General features: G+C 54.7%; 1 protein-coding gene across 1 annotated transcript; it reads left to right on the forward strand.

The window, feature by feature from the left end:
* Positions 1-4660: 4660 nt before the first annotated feature.
* Positions 4661-11194, forward strand: TRNP1 (TMF1 regulated nuclear protein 1). The gene is made up of 2 exons (XM_061147851.1): positions 4661-5529; positions 10388-11194. The coding sequence occupies exon 1, from the start codon at positions 4661-4663 to the stop codon at positions 5354-5356; it is 696 nt and encodes a 231-aa protein (XP_061003834.1). The 3' UTR covers positions 5357-5529; positions 10388-11194.
* Positions 11195-13003: the final 1809 nt, after the last annotated feature.

A 13003-nucleotide genomic window follows, 5' to 3' on the forward strand; every position in this document is an offset into this window, starting at 1 on the left:
AGAAACGTGATGGAGCCCTAAAAGCACATGGAACCTGCTACATCCATTGTGAATGCAAGTCACAGTTGTTTATTCTAGGAATAAGATCCAGGGCAAAATTTTCATCACGAGAGAGAGAGAGAGAAAAAAAAAGAAAGAAAGAAAGAAAACCTGTGAGGTCTCTGGATGCAGCATGACTGAGATGGCTGACACTGCAGCTGTGCCTTCCTGGGGAAATTATCTAGTCCCCATCCAAATTACTGCCCTCCCTCTACCCAAACATGTTGTTCATGCCACCTTTAAGAATCCAGTTCAGTTCAGTTCATTCGCTCAGTCGTGTCCAACTCATTGCGACCCCAGGAACCGCAGCATGCCAGGCCTCCCTGTCCATCACCAACTCCCAGAGTACACCCAAACCCATGTCCATGACCACCTCATCCTCTGACGTCCCCTTCTCCTGCTCTCAATCTTTCCCAGCATCAGGGTCTTTTCAAATGAATCAGCTCTTCGCATCAGGTGGCTAAAGTATTGGAGTTTCAGCTTCAGCATCAGTCCTTCCAATGAATATTCAGGACTGATTTCCTTTACGAATCCAGGGGTCTCATTTAACAAATGTGGGAACAGAGGCTTAGTGAGGAGAAGGGACTTGCTCACCACAGGTCCACATAATGAATTATACCCAAATCTTCTGACTTCTAGCACAAGATTCCTTTAAGCCCTAATTAATACAAAAGCTCTTACTATGAGGTGAGAGGGAGGAGGAAATTAGAAAAAAGGAAGGGATTGTTGAATGAGGTGCCCACTGGCGGACAGGAACACTGACAGGGGTGCAGGGAGACCAGAGACCTTGCGGGGAGGGCAGGGGAGTCTGTTGAGGAAAGAGGAGATGGAGGCTGAGGCCTAGCTGGGTTATTTTCAGAGCTGCTATCTTTATCTGCATCTGCTAAATTATTAAACTGATATCACATCCTAGAGGGTGCCAGGCCAGGTTGCCAGCAAGAGACTGAAATGGAGGTGTTGGATCTCTTAGCCGAGGGCTTGAATCTTTTAGCTGGGATGGAAGTCGACTTTTCAAGCCTTGACTTCCTACCCCACCGCCCTCTCAGCTGACAGAGGGAATCCTGCTTTGAGCCACATCTGCACTCACCATTCCCTCTGGAAGGTTCTGTGTCTGCGGCTGTTGTCCTGAAAGGGGTGTGTATATAATGGATAAGACTCTGAAACCAGGTCCCCCACCCCCCTCCGCCACCGCCCTCCGCCCTCCGCCGCAGGGCTGCCTCTTCTCTTTCAAGGTCTCTGACTCAGACCACAGACAGACATGACTAGCTGTGAAACCTTGGAGGAATCCTTGATCTTTGCATGTCTTTGTGCCATAGGTATTAACGGTTCCATTCCTCAGACCCTGAAGTTCACAGAGAAAGCACCTCTGTCAGGGTTATGCAGCTTGGAAAGAACTAAGCTTCAATTCAAATTCAGATCTCTCCAATTCCAGATGCCTTTTTTTCTCTATTCCTTTTTAAAAATATATTTTAGTATTTTCTCTATTTCCTGCAATGAGAATGTATAACTTTGATAAGATCAAAGAAAAAAAAGGAATAATCATTATAGTTTTAAAAATTTATTTTCTAATTCCAAATGTTGTGTTAGCTGGGCTGGCTGTGCCCTAAGAGATGGTTGGCTGTGGCCCTTGCCCACTCCTGGGAGCATGGAGCTCAGGGCAGTTAAGGAAGCTGGCAGATGTCAAAGGTCTCTCACCTCTGGTCCTATACACGGGGTGTCCCCATCCTGAATCCTTCTCCCTTCTTGTCCCCGCTCCCCAGCTGTGCATCTTGCACTTTGATTCATCCTTCAGATCTCTGTTTAAATATCATCTTCTATGGGGAACTCTCCCTGATCCCCTCTCCACCTAGCTGGCCTCAGTGTTGGCTCTGTGCTCCCACTGCCTCTGTGTTTCTCCTATCCCAGGAGATACCTCACTGAACTGCAGTCACCTGTGTCCTCCCTGGACTGTGTGCTCTCTGAGGGCAGGGCCCCATCTGATCACTGCTTTACCGCCAGCAGCCAGCTCAACAGAGCAGGTAATGATCAAATTTGTCAAGTGAGTGAAATAAAGGGTGCATGGGCAAATGAATGAAGAAGAGGACCTCTCTATTCCTGACTAGCTCTGAATACCCTTGTATTATTTTTCAATTCAAACGAACACTATGTGAGTGACCTTATGGAGACAGGCACTCTACCTCACTTCAAGGAATCTAATGAAAAGCAAAACCAGTCTGGGAAAAGACTATTAAGTAACTAAACAATAAACAAATATATATATATATATATATATATATATATATATGACTAGTGGGAAATGCCATAGAGGGTAGGAACAGGGGACATATCAGAGAACAGCAGGGAGCTGAGCTATGCCTTTGGGGTGGGTCAGATCTGTGTTTGAATCTTTGTCTGGTCACTGATCTGTGGTGTGACCTCGAGCAATTATCTTTACTTCTCTGGGCTTCAGTTTCCCATCAAGAACAAAGGCTGCTGATGCCCCTCCCTTAGGGATGCTGTGGAAAGATGAGAATGTTCATCTATTCGGTAAATGTAGGCTGAATTCAGAGAAACAACTTGCCCAAAGTCACCCAGATGGGCAGCATGTGTGGAATTCGAACTCAGATCTGACTGATTCTCTGGATCTGGCTGATGGTGGAAGGTGGAGGTTAAGTCCTAATCTTTCCCCCCTTGATTCATCCCCCAGAAGTGGGGAGCAGTGATCTGCTTGATGATCACCTGTAGATCTCCCCACAGTGATGGGGGAGGGGTCTTCTGCACAGAGAAGGACACAGGTTTGATGACACAAAGGAGACCATTCAAAGGGATGACACCAGCAGCAGGGCACTCTGTCATCCCATTGAGCTCCTCTGACTCCCCAAGCCCCATCCTCTCCACTGAACTTCCCTTCTCCTTCTTCCTCTGTGAGCCTCTAGCACCAATGCACCCCCTAAACCCCTCTCCCCTCACTGAGTCCATCACATTCACTGAGTCCCCTTCTCCAAGCCTCCACCACTCCTGGTCACTGAACACCCTTCTCCTCATGCCCTGCTTCTGAGTCTTCCTCCCTTCCCGTTCACTGAGCTTGACAGCCCCCTCATGGACCTCTCCTTCCTCTCCCAGCCCCTGCGGAGCTGCTTCTTGGGAGCCAAGCTGTCTCGCCCACGCCCACGAGTTCCCATCACTCAGTCAAAGGCACTTAAATGCACTTAGAGAACAAGACGGTGCGGGGGTGGGGCGGGGTGCTGTGTGTGGAGGGGGTGTGCCCCCAACCTCCTCTTCCCTCTCCACATCAAGCCAGCGCAGCGTCCCCTTCAGCCTCCTCTTCAGTCTGAGGCGGTAGTCACACTGGCCACACTTTTGGCAAGATCCCCCCGCCCCCCACCCCCACCCCCCACGCCCCCAGCCCCCGCCCGACCCCTCCTGTGAGCTCAGTGTCTGCTGCAGTTCTTCTCCATCGGTCTCAGCTAGTTTCCGGCCCTCCAGCCCCTGCCATCACTTAACACAGAGCCTTTTCATTTCTGAGGGCACTTTCCAGTGGATGGCAGTGCCATGGTGTCTGGTCAATGCTTGGAGCGGGTATGGCAGGATCCACTGCGGCTGTGGAAAAAATAACTAGAGCTCAGTTCTATCATTTTGCCAGTATGACTAAAGTCCCAGTGAAGCAAAGTTCCGTCAGTGACAGTGAGCCCAGGTTATCTGAGCTTCCCAAGGGCATGAGTGGCTGAGCTGGTCCCATTCGGTGGTCCAGAATGAACCATGGACCACAGGCAAGACTTCACTACACTTCTGGTCCTGTTTCCTTCTCTCTATGAAAGGTGTGGGGACACCTACCGGGAGGAGCAGACAGGAGCAGGGGTTTGAAAAGAATTTTGCCCACTGAAGGGTGGGGCTCCTCTGGGGGGAAGAGGACGGGCGGGCACTAAGGTTTGCGAAAGCTGCGCCAAGTTCAGCAGCAAGTGCTGAGGTTTGCTCTGCAAGTTCAGGGCCTGCCTGGTGAGTAGTCAGTCCTGCCAGATCCCCACCAGGAGGGGCCAGTTGCCTCTCTGCGTTAATCTCTCCATGGCCGCCGGGAGATTGAAGGGTGTCCTGGTGAAGTTTCCGGCCCGGGAGGCCACGTAGAGCCGATTCAGCCGAGCGACAGCATTCGGTACGTGCCAGGAAACAAGCCTCCTGAGTTCTATTTGAAGCTTTCAACTGTCATATAGTGTGGCTTCAGGCAAAACCCTCCCGCAGGTGGGGCCCGGGGTCCGTGATTCCTAAGCCCCAGCTACCAAAGCTTATGATTCAGGGGTCAGACCGGGAAAGATGCGGCCCCTTTTTCACCCCAAAGGTGGAGGAGGTGGATGGGCACTGGATCCGGTGGGTCGAAGGACCAGCGGACCAGAAGGGTTCGGGCAGTGTCCTGACGGGGCGGGGCATGAGAAGCGGGTTCAGGGCATGCACGCCTCTGATTGGCTGTGCTGCCCTTCGCTCCGCCCCCTGCTCTATAAGACACGCGCGCGGCTCGCTCAGGGCCAGTGTGGGGGCTGCGGCTGCATCTCACCCTTGTTTGCTGCGTCCATCCTCCCCCGCGTGGGGGGAACAGCCGGTCAGACCCGCGGACCTGCCGCTGAGGGCCGCCGGGGGTGGGGGGCGGGGGATGCCGGGCTGCCGCATCAGCGCCTGCGGCCCGGGGGCCCAGGAAGGGTCGGCGGAACCAGGATCCCCGCTGCCGCCGCCGCCCCGGGAGCCCCTGTCGTGCCCTCAGCCCCCATCCCCAAGTCCGACCTTGACCCCAACCCGGGCTCAGGCCTCATCGCAGCCCGAAGCTGCCCAAGAGTCGGCGGGCTCCGCTGAGGGGCTGGAGCTGCAGCGCTGGCGCCAGGGCGCTAGCGGGGGCGCTGGGGGCCCCGAGCCGGCAGGGGGCGCGGGCGGCGGCCAGGGCGCCGCGGCGGCGGCGGGTGGCCGCGCGCTGGAGCTGGCCGAAGCGCGGCGGCGACTGCTGGAGGTGGAGGGCCGCCGGCGCCTGGTGTCGGAGCTGGAGAGCCGCGTGCTGCAGCTGCACCGCGTCTTTCTGGCGGCCGAGCTGCGCCTGGCGCACCGCGCCGAGAGCCTGGGCCGCCTGGGCGGCGGCGTGGCGCAGGCCGAGCTCTACCTGGCGGCGCACGGGCCGCGCCTCAAGAAGGGCTCGCGCCGCGGCCGCCGCGCCCGCCCGCCCGCGCTGCTCGCCTCGGCGCTGGGTCTGGGCAGCTGCGTGCCCTGGGGCGCCGGGCGCCTGCGGCGGGGCCACGGCCCGGAGCCGGAATCGCCCTTCCGCCGCAGCCCGCCCCGCGGCCCCGCCTCACCCCAGCGCTGACCTCCGGCGCCGGGACCCCTGGCCACCCCGAGAGACCACCGCCCGGGTGCCGACCGATGGACGGAGGACGCCGGCTGGGTGGAACGACGTCACCGACGCGGATGGACAGATTGGCCGACCACAGGAAGAGACAGTCGGGGGGCCGGGGGCCCAGTAAAGAAGGCGAAACCGAGGTGTGGTCTTAGCGGCTGGCGCATCCGAGGGGCGGGGCGGGGAAGCCTTCCTTCCCTAGAGCTTCTGGAGTTCGCTGGGTCCTTAAATAAAGCTGTCCACTTTCTGTTGCCGCCTCTCCCAGAACTCCTGGGGAATGAGGTAGTGGCACTAAGTCCCCATTATAGAGTTGGACACGTTGAGGCCGCTCAGATCCCAGGAAGGGTTTGCCAGCAAACTTTTACCGGTTGGAGCAACCCCACTCTCACCTCCTCAGCGTTGCCTTTCCTGGGTCCCTTGGGGCTGTAAGAAGAGTCTTGCCCTTGAGGCCGCTACTCTCTGGCGCGCCCCTCGCAAGGCAGAATAATGAGGCTCCAGGATGGGGTGGCGGCTGGCACAGCGATGTCGCTTTGAGTTGTCTCCTAAGGCCCTATTTCCCATTTGGGGAGATGGAATCGCAGAGAGGTGAAGGATTTGCTCCCATCATACTATGCTTAGGCCCTTTCACTTCTGGGGGACAGGTTTTTCCTCAGGCCCTTATGCAGATTCAGTAAGAGCTGACTCAGACGACCAGGGCTGTTTGGTGACTGCCTGAAGGTTTGCGGGTTCTCCTAGGGGCTCCCAACCTGTCGCTAAGATGGCTCTGCTGGGGATGGAGCCAGGTACATCCTGTAATGGGGCCCCAGGGGAGCAGGTATGTCACCGGCTTCTAGATTCTAGAAAGTGGGGCCTTAAAGGGCCAGACCTGAAATGAGATGCACTTCCCTTCGACATGCCCTTCAGGCCCCGCTCCCCTGCTCCACTCAGCTGTGAATGGCCTGGCTGCTGCTTTGCTGCCCACCAGCTGAGCTGACTGCAGTCTCACTTGTTGGTCTGTGAACTGGGTGTCTTCACCTCCTGGAAGGTTTGTCTGGAGGTTAACACAGGGCAGAGGTCTGTCTTCTCCCATAAATCATGGAAGAATGTCTTATTCTCTTACGTCACACCTAGAAACAGGCACTGCTTTTGCTGCCGGAGCCCGGGAGCTGATCTGAAGTCCTTATTTTACAGAGTGGCAAGGTCACCTGCCAGCTAGGGACAGACCTAGGTCCTCGGGCATGTGTGTGTCCTTCTTGGTGTATCTCTCTGCTGGCCAGGGGCAGGGGCTAGGTAGAACTGGTGTCAGCTTGTCTGCCGTGTGACCTAGAACAACGGTCTCCAACCTTTTTGGTTCCAGGGATCAGTTTCTGGGGAGACAATTTTTCTACCCACTGGGGCTGGGTGGGGGTGGGGGGAGATGGTTTGGGGATGATTTAAGTGCATTACATGTATTGTACACTTTCTTTCTACTGTAATTATGGCAGCTCCACAGCAGATCATCAGTCATTAGATCCCAGAGATTGGGGACCCATGACCTAGAACAACTCCATCCCTGATATGGGCTGGTTTCCTCAGTCCCTCTCTGAACATAACTGTCCCTCCTCATGTCAGAGCTTTTGGGGGAGAAGGGGGTAGAACGAGGCAGTTAAGAGTCACGGGATTCTGGTTTAATCCTAGAGTCCTTGGGGTCAGGTACACTGCTCTGAAAGCCAGAGCCCCAAGGGCCCTCACCTATCCCTTCTCTAGCTAGCTCTTCCTCTTCCCAGGTACCAAACTTTTTCCTGGTTTCTCAGCTCACAGCCAGGCCTTCCTGAACCCATTCTTAGCTGGGGAGGGGAAGTCCAGGAGGAGGTCTCAGAGACTGAGAGCTTGGGGACCGAGAGAGCAGTGAGGGGCCCTGGCATCCTCTGGTCTGCCCAGAGAGAAATGACCTTCCAAAGCCACTTGGGTCACTTTGGGTCTAGAGGCCCAGAGAGGACAAGGACTCCCTGGAGGTGACGGTGAGGAGCTTCAGGCTGCAGTGCTGGGCTGCATCCAGGTCTGTTTGCATGGGAGGGACTCTTGGTCCCCAGAAGCTTTTAGCTAATGGTTTAAAGTGCTCTGTGTCACCACAATTTTGCCTTTCTCTGGGATTTATTGGTAATCAGCTTTGCTCTGGTTTGTAAGAGGGGAGTGGGGTGGATAGGGAATTAGAGATGGCTCTTGCTGGAGAAAGTGGTATATGTAGGGATGGAGATTGGTCCCAGGCGCACAGGCAGCTCTGTCCCCCCCCCTCCACTTCCAGAAGTCTCAGGCTTCTCATTAAGGGCCTCAGCCAGGGCTCACAGTGCTCAGTGACTTAAACCCCAGCTCTTGGTTCAGTGCTCTGTTCGGGGGCGCCACAGCCCTACTACCCCTCAGCCAACAAATACAAGTCATCTTCCCACCCTTGCTTGGCCCACCCAGGATGCCTCTAGAAGGTTCCATTTTCTCCTCAATTAACAAACATTGATCCCTGCTCAGTCCAGGCGCTCAAGAAGCAGCACTGAATCAGAGGGTCTCTGCTTTCAAGGGCTTGTGTCTCCCAACCCTCTTCTAGGCAGCCTGCCCTGGTGTTGTTGGAGGAGGGCTGTCTTCAGGCCTTCACAACTATGAAGTGAGTGAAAGTCGCTCAGTCGTGTCTGACTCTTCGTGATTCCGTGGACTCTACAGTCCATGGAATTCTCTAGGCCAGAATACTGGAGTGGATGGCCATTCCCTTCTCCAGGGGATCTTCCCAACCCAGGGATAGAACCCAGGTTTCCCACATTGCAGGCAGATTCTTTACCAGCTGAGCCACTAGGGAAGCCCCACAACTAACTCTGGCCCCTGGTTATATATTGTAGGCCCCACCCCACCCCCCATGACTTCCTAAACACTTTCTAGATGGCCCAGCCGTCTAGCCCTGGGGACTGGACTGAGGACAGGTGATCCTGAGGGATCTGTGCACTGAGGACGCTGATGGCCACTAGGGAAGCTGGGATGTCAGCAAAGCGAAGGGAGGGGCGGGAAGACCAGTTTAGGGATTTAGAGGAACCTGCTCCTCTTCTGGATGAGTCTTTTCGCTCTCTTGGCTGGCCCTGGGCAAGTGTGGCGCCCCCCGGGCGGCGCCACCAGAGGGCAGTGTGGGCTGCTTCCTGGGGCGTGGGGGCGTGGCCTGGAGCAGGTTCCCTCTGTCCATATCCCCGCCCCCAGCCAGCCCCTACTCCTATTGCCCGGGCATCTCAGGCGTTGAGCTTTAAGGGTCTGCCAAGAACGTGCGGGTACTGGCGGTCACTTAGAGAAAGGGCGGGCCTCTGACCTCAGAGGGCAGGTCCATCAGGAGAGACTTTCTTGGAGAGAGAGGTTGCACCTGTTGGCGGTTACCGTCTGAGTAAAAGCCCAGAGTACTCCTCCCAGATGTGTTAGACTGATAATTGATCAGAACACTCCTCTGCCGCCGCCACCTGGGGACCAAGGTGGCTTCCTAGAGATTAGGCTGAAGCGACAATTCGCAGCTAAGGTGCTCCAAGCCTGCAGTGGGTAGTCTCTAGAAGGCTCCCTTATCCTGACAGCCAGGTCCCTCCAGGGGGTCCCAGTCTTCTCCGAGCTGAAAGAGGAGAACCTTTATCTCCTCCCCTCCTTTACATCCAGCGTGGGAGGAGGTATTTGGGAAAGCTGGGACATCCCCAGCCTATTTCTTCCTGCATTAGATCTTGACCGCACCCTGGCTACGAGTGGTAAGGGAAGGGAATCCTTGGTTGTGGAATAATATATTAACCACCACATCTATGCCAGGTACTGTGCTAAGCACTTTACACGCATTAGCTGTTTCAATCCTCCCAGCTACTCTGCCAACAAAGTAGGAGTTATTCCCATTTCCACAGATGACGAAACTGAGGGTCAGGGAGGGTGAGTGACTGGCCCAAGGACATAGAACACTTAAGTCGGGGACACCTTCAACATTAGGCTATGTGGCTTTCCATTTATCAAGATATTGAGGGCTCCACATGGGTTTCTGAGCACTCACTCTTTAAGTCTGGGTACAGGAAACCCTAGTCCTTGGTTCTGGGGAGGGATGTGATCAGACATTGGTGGCACAACTTGCCACCCCTCCAAGGTCTGGCCACACCCCCCAAAGGCTGGCTCCCTACTTCGGTTGTCTGTGCTCTGGGGGTATGAGTCAGGCTGAGTCAGCAAGGGCAGGTCAGGGATGCTTAGGGCCTGGGTTTGCCTTGGAGGGCTTCCTCCTCCCCTGTGTACCTGGGCTGGCATGATTGGAGAGTGAAGAGCCTGGGATGGTAGAGGAGGAGGGTGACTGGCTCCATGGTGGGGCAGAAAGTGTCCTGTTACTTAGAACAAGAAAGACCTGGGATTTAGTCCTGGCCTGGAGCTCAGCTTCTCAGCTGGGAGAACTTGGGCAAATGACTTCCCTTCTCTGAGTCCGTTTCTTATGTGTGTGTGTGTGTGTGTGTGTGTGTGCATGTGTGTGCATGTGTTTTATGGGGAGTTAGGGAGGAAATAATTTCCAAGTATTAAGTGAGAGGTGACATTAAGTGCCTAGCACACAGCGAAGGTCTGTAAATGCTCGGAGCCAACCTACCTGGCCTAGGAGAGGCTTCCAGGACAGAGCCCCCAGGCAGTGTGGGCCTTTGCTTCTCCAGAGCATCGCCATATCAGGCATCCCAGAACAGTCCCCCTTCTCCCCCCAGTGCCTTCCCCGAGGAACTCCATAAGGGGAGAGGTGGAGGAGGGGCAGGCGTTTTATCCCAGGAACATTCCATTCCAGCTGCTCAGACCAGTGGGGATCCCAGCCAAGGACAGAGGCCCAAGGGAGCTCACCCCAGGAGCCCCCACCCCTTCCAGGGCGGGAGCCAGTGGAGCCCTTTTCCAAAATATTGCCCTTGCGCCTTCTCTCCACAACGGCCTCTCTTAAGGAGGTAGATGCTGAAGGGTTTGGGTGGGGCTGGGTGGCTGTGTGTGTGAGAGAGAGGTAATGAAAGCTCTTGAAATTATTCTTTCCAGCTCCTCCCAGCTACTCAGAGCCTCAACTCAGGATCTGACTTCTGGATTCTGCTCCTTTGCCCGGGCACCTCCTTCAGGAAGACTTCTCTAATCGACCCTGCACAACCGCAGCACCCTCCTCACCTCAAAGGAGCCCCTCACTTGACAGTGGCAAGGGGCTGGGTTCTGGGGAAGTTGCCTCTAATAGGAATTTATATTCCCGCATTTGACTCTGGCTTACATGGTACAACTGGGGATGTTATAAGTCCTTTGAGATGCAATCAGATTAACAGAGCAGCAAACCTTTCCACCGAGAAAAGGATTTCTCTTTAAAGATATCGTTACTGTTCTTAAACAAGTCTCAGCACAGCTGAGATGCCGTTGCTGCTCAGTCGAACAGTGGTAGGAGGGCTGTTTGAGGGGAAACATTGCTCTGAACAATCCCTCAGTTTCCCTCGCCCACCATCCCTGCCCTGTATGGGTGCCTGCCTGCAGCCCCTCAGAAAGATAATGGGCTGCTGGCTCCCAGGGGACACACCTCTTTCTCAGGAAGAGGGGTTGACCACATAAAAATAATAAGTTTTAAATGAAAGATTAAATTGATTCAAATTAACTTGATTCAAATATCTTGATGGTAGACGGAAGGGGGCCACATGGACTCACACCTAACCCAGAACTTGTAGAATTCCACAAAATGATCGCATATGGAGTCAGTTCCCTGTTGTGTACATTCGGGAAGAATAAACCTCAGTGAATGTGAGACAAGCATGCGTGGTTTTGAGGTTCACTCTGTGAGTGCCCGCACCACCTTTCCTTTCTGCGTGCCTGTCAGGGCTCTTTAAGTGGGCAGTTCCTTGAGCAGCTTCTGTTTAGTTTCGTTTGGCAGTCTGGGCCTGTTGACATATTTGCAGACTGACTTCTCCCTTGACTTGACTCCCAGCTGAACCTCTCCAGGAAGTCTTCCTCAATGAAGGATGTGATGAGGAAGCTCAGGGATGGGATGCCCGCATGGGACAAAGGGATGTGAGTGTGATGACATGGCAGCAGGGTGATCTGTGGGGAACTGCGTGTGACTGTGCTGGTGAATGGATGGACCCATGGACCGTGGGAATGGACCCCACAGTCAGGGTCCCATTGGAGACAGGGCACACTCAAACTCGGGAGAGATTTAAAAAGTGACTATTTCTGGAACTTCCCTGGTGGTCCTGTGGCTAAGACTCCAAGCACCGAATGCCAGGGACCCAGGTTCTATCCTTGGTGGGGGAACTAGATCCCACATGCTGCAACTGAGAGTTCACATGCCACAACTAAAGATCCTGCTGCAATGAAGATCGAAGGTCCTGGGATCTGCGACTAAGACCCAGATCAGCCAAATAAATAGAATTTTTTTTTAAAGAGACTATTTCCAAAGCTGTGGGCTAGGCTTAAGAGACTAACAAGGTACTGCAATTATTTGTGGGGCTAGCAACAGACAGAAGCCTTTACAACCCCTGGGCCTGAAGGCGTAAAGAGGGGAGGGGGAGGCAAGGCCTTCGGGACCTGGAGAGTGAGCTGTGTGGAGAGGGATCCTGACAGGAGCAGGGGCCTTTGTCTGAGCGATGTAGGCAACCACCGAGACTTGATGGGAAGGGAGCAGGGAAAGAAACACCCCATTCTCCTCCTCCCTCCAGTACCTCCTGCTGGGGACTCTCATTGGCTGAACCCAACAGAGAGGCAGGGAACAAGGGAGCCATTGATGCACAGTTCATAGAGGTCAGCCTCCCAGGGGCACAGAGCATGAAGGAGGGCAGAGAGTGGGACTGGAAGGGCCAACACATCCAGCAGCTGCCTGGGGGCCTATCTTTCATTCCCCAAAGTTCCCGCTCTGGAGCTCCCCTACCCACTGCAGGTCTTGAGGGGAAATGAACTGTTGCTTGGAGAGGGGAAGGGGCATGGGTCTTTTCTTCCCTCAGTCTTCCCCCTCTCTGGCTCTTAGTTCTTGATTCTTTCCTGTCCTGGCATCTTAGATGGCTACAGGGATTGTCCACCAGAGAACAATGCCAGCCACTGAGTCAGTGTTTTTCTCACACCCGGAAACACTACACCTCCCCCAAACACACCCACAGTCTTGCCCCCTGCCATACAGGCCTCTGACACTGTCACCACAAGCCACATCTGGTGTCACGGTTGCATCAAGAAAAGGTACAAGTGGGCACAACTGCCACACTCTGCCATCACTGTCAAACAGCCAAGTCACAGGAAAGCAAGCTTTTTTTTCTGTCACATGCCAAACGTGCCATGTCACATGTATGTATAGGAGACATACTGTCATGCCCAACCCCGTGAAACCAGAGGGTAGGGGCAGGATGGTGCAGGGGTTAACAGCATGGCCCACACACCTGTCTGGCATCAGTTTTCTTGTCTGTAAAATGGAAATACTTGCTCTCCCCTTGTGGAGTTGTTGTCAGGGTGCATTGGGATGCTGTGATTGGGGAGACCTCAGCGTGGCACCCAGTCTGGGGGAGAGCTCTCCAGAAGTGGCAGCTGTTAGCGGGAAACTCCCATCTCCCACTTCTCTTGGGGAGGACACAGACCTGCACAGGGTGAGCCGGGCAGCCTCAGGTGCACGTGCCCTTCCCCAGACACGCCTGCCAGGAG

Source organism: Dama dama, chromosome 8 (genome assembly GCF_033118175.1).
Source record: "Dama dama isolate Ldn47 chromosome 8, ASM3311817v1, whole genome shotgun sequence".
NCBI classification, from domain to species: Eukaryota; Metazoa; Chordata; class Mammalia; order Artiodactyla; family Cervidae; genus Dama; species Dama dama.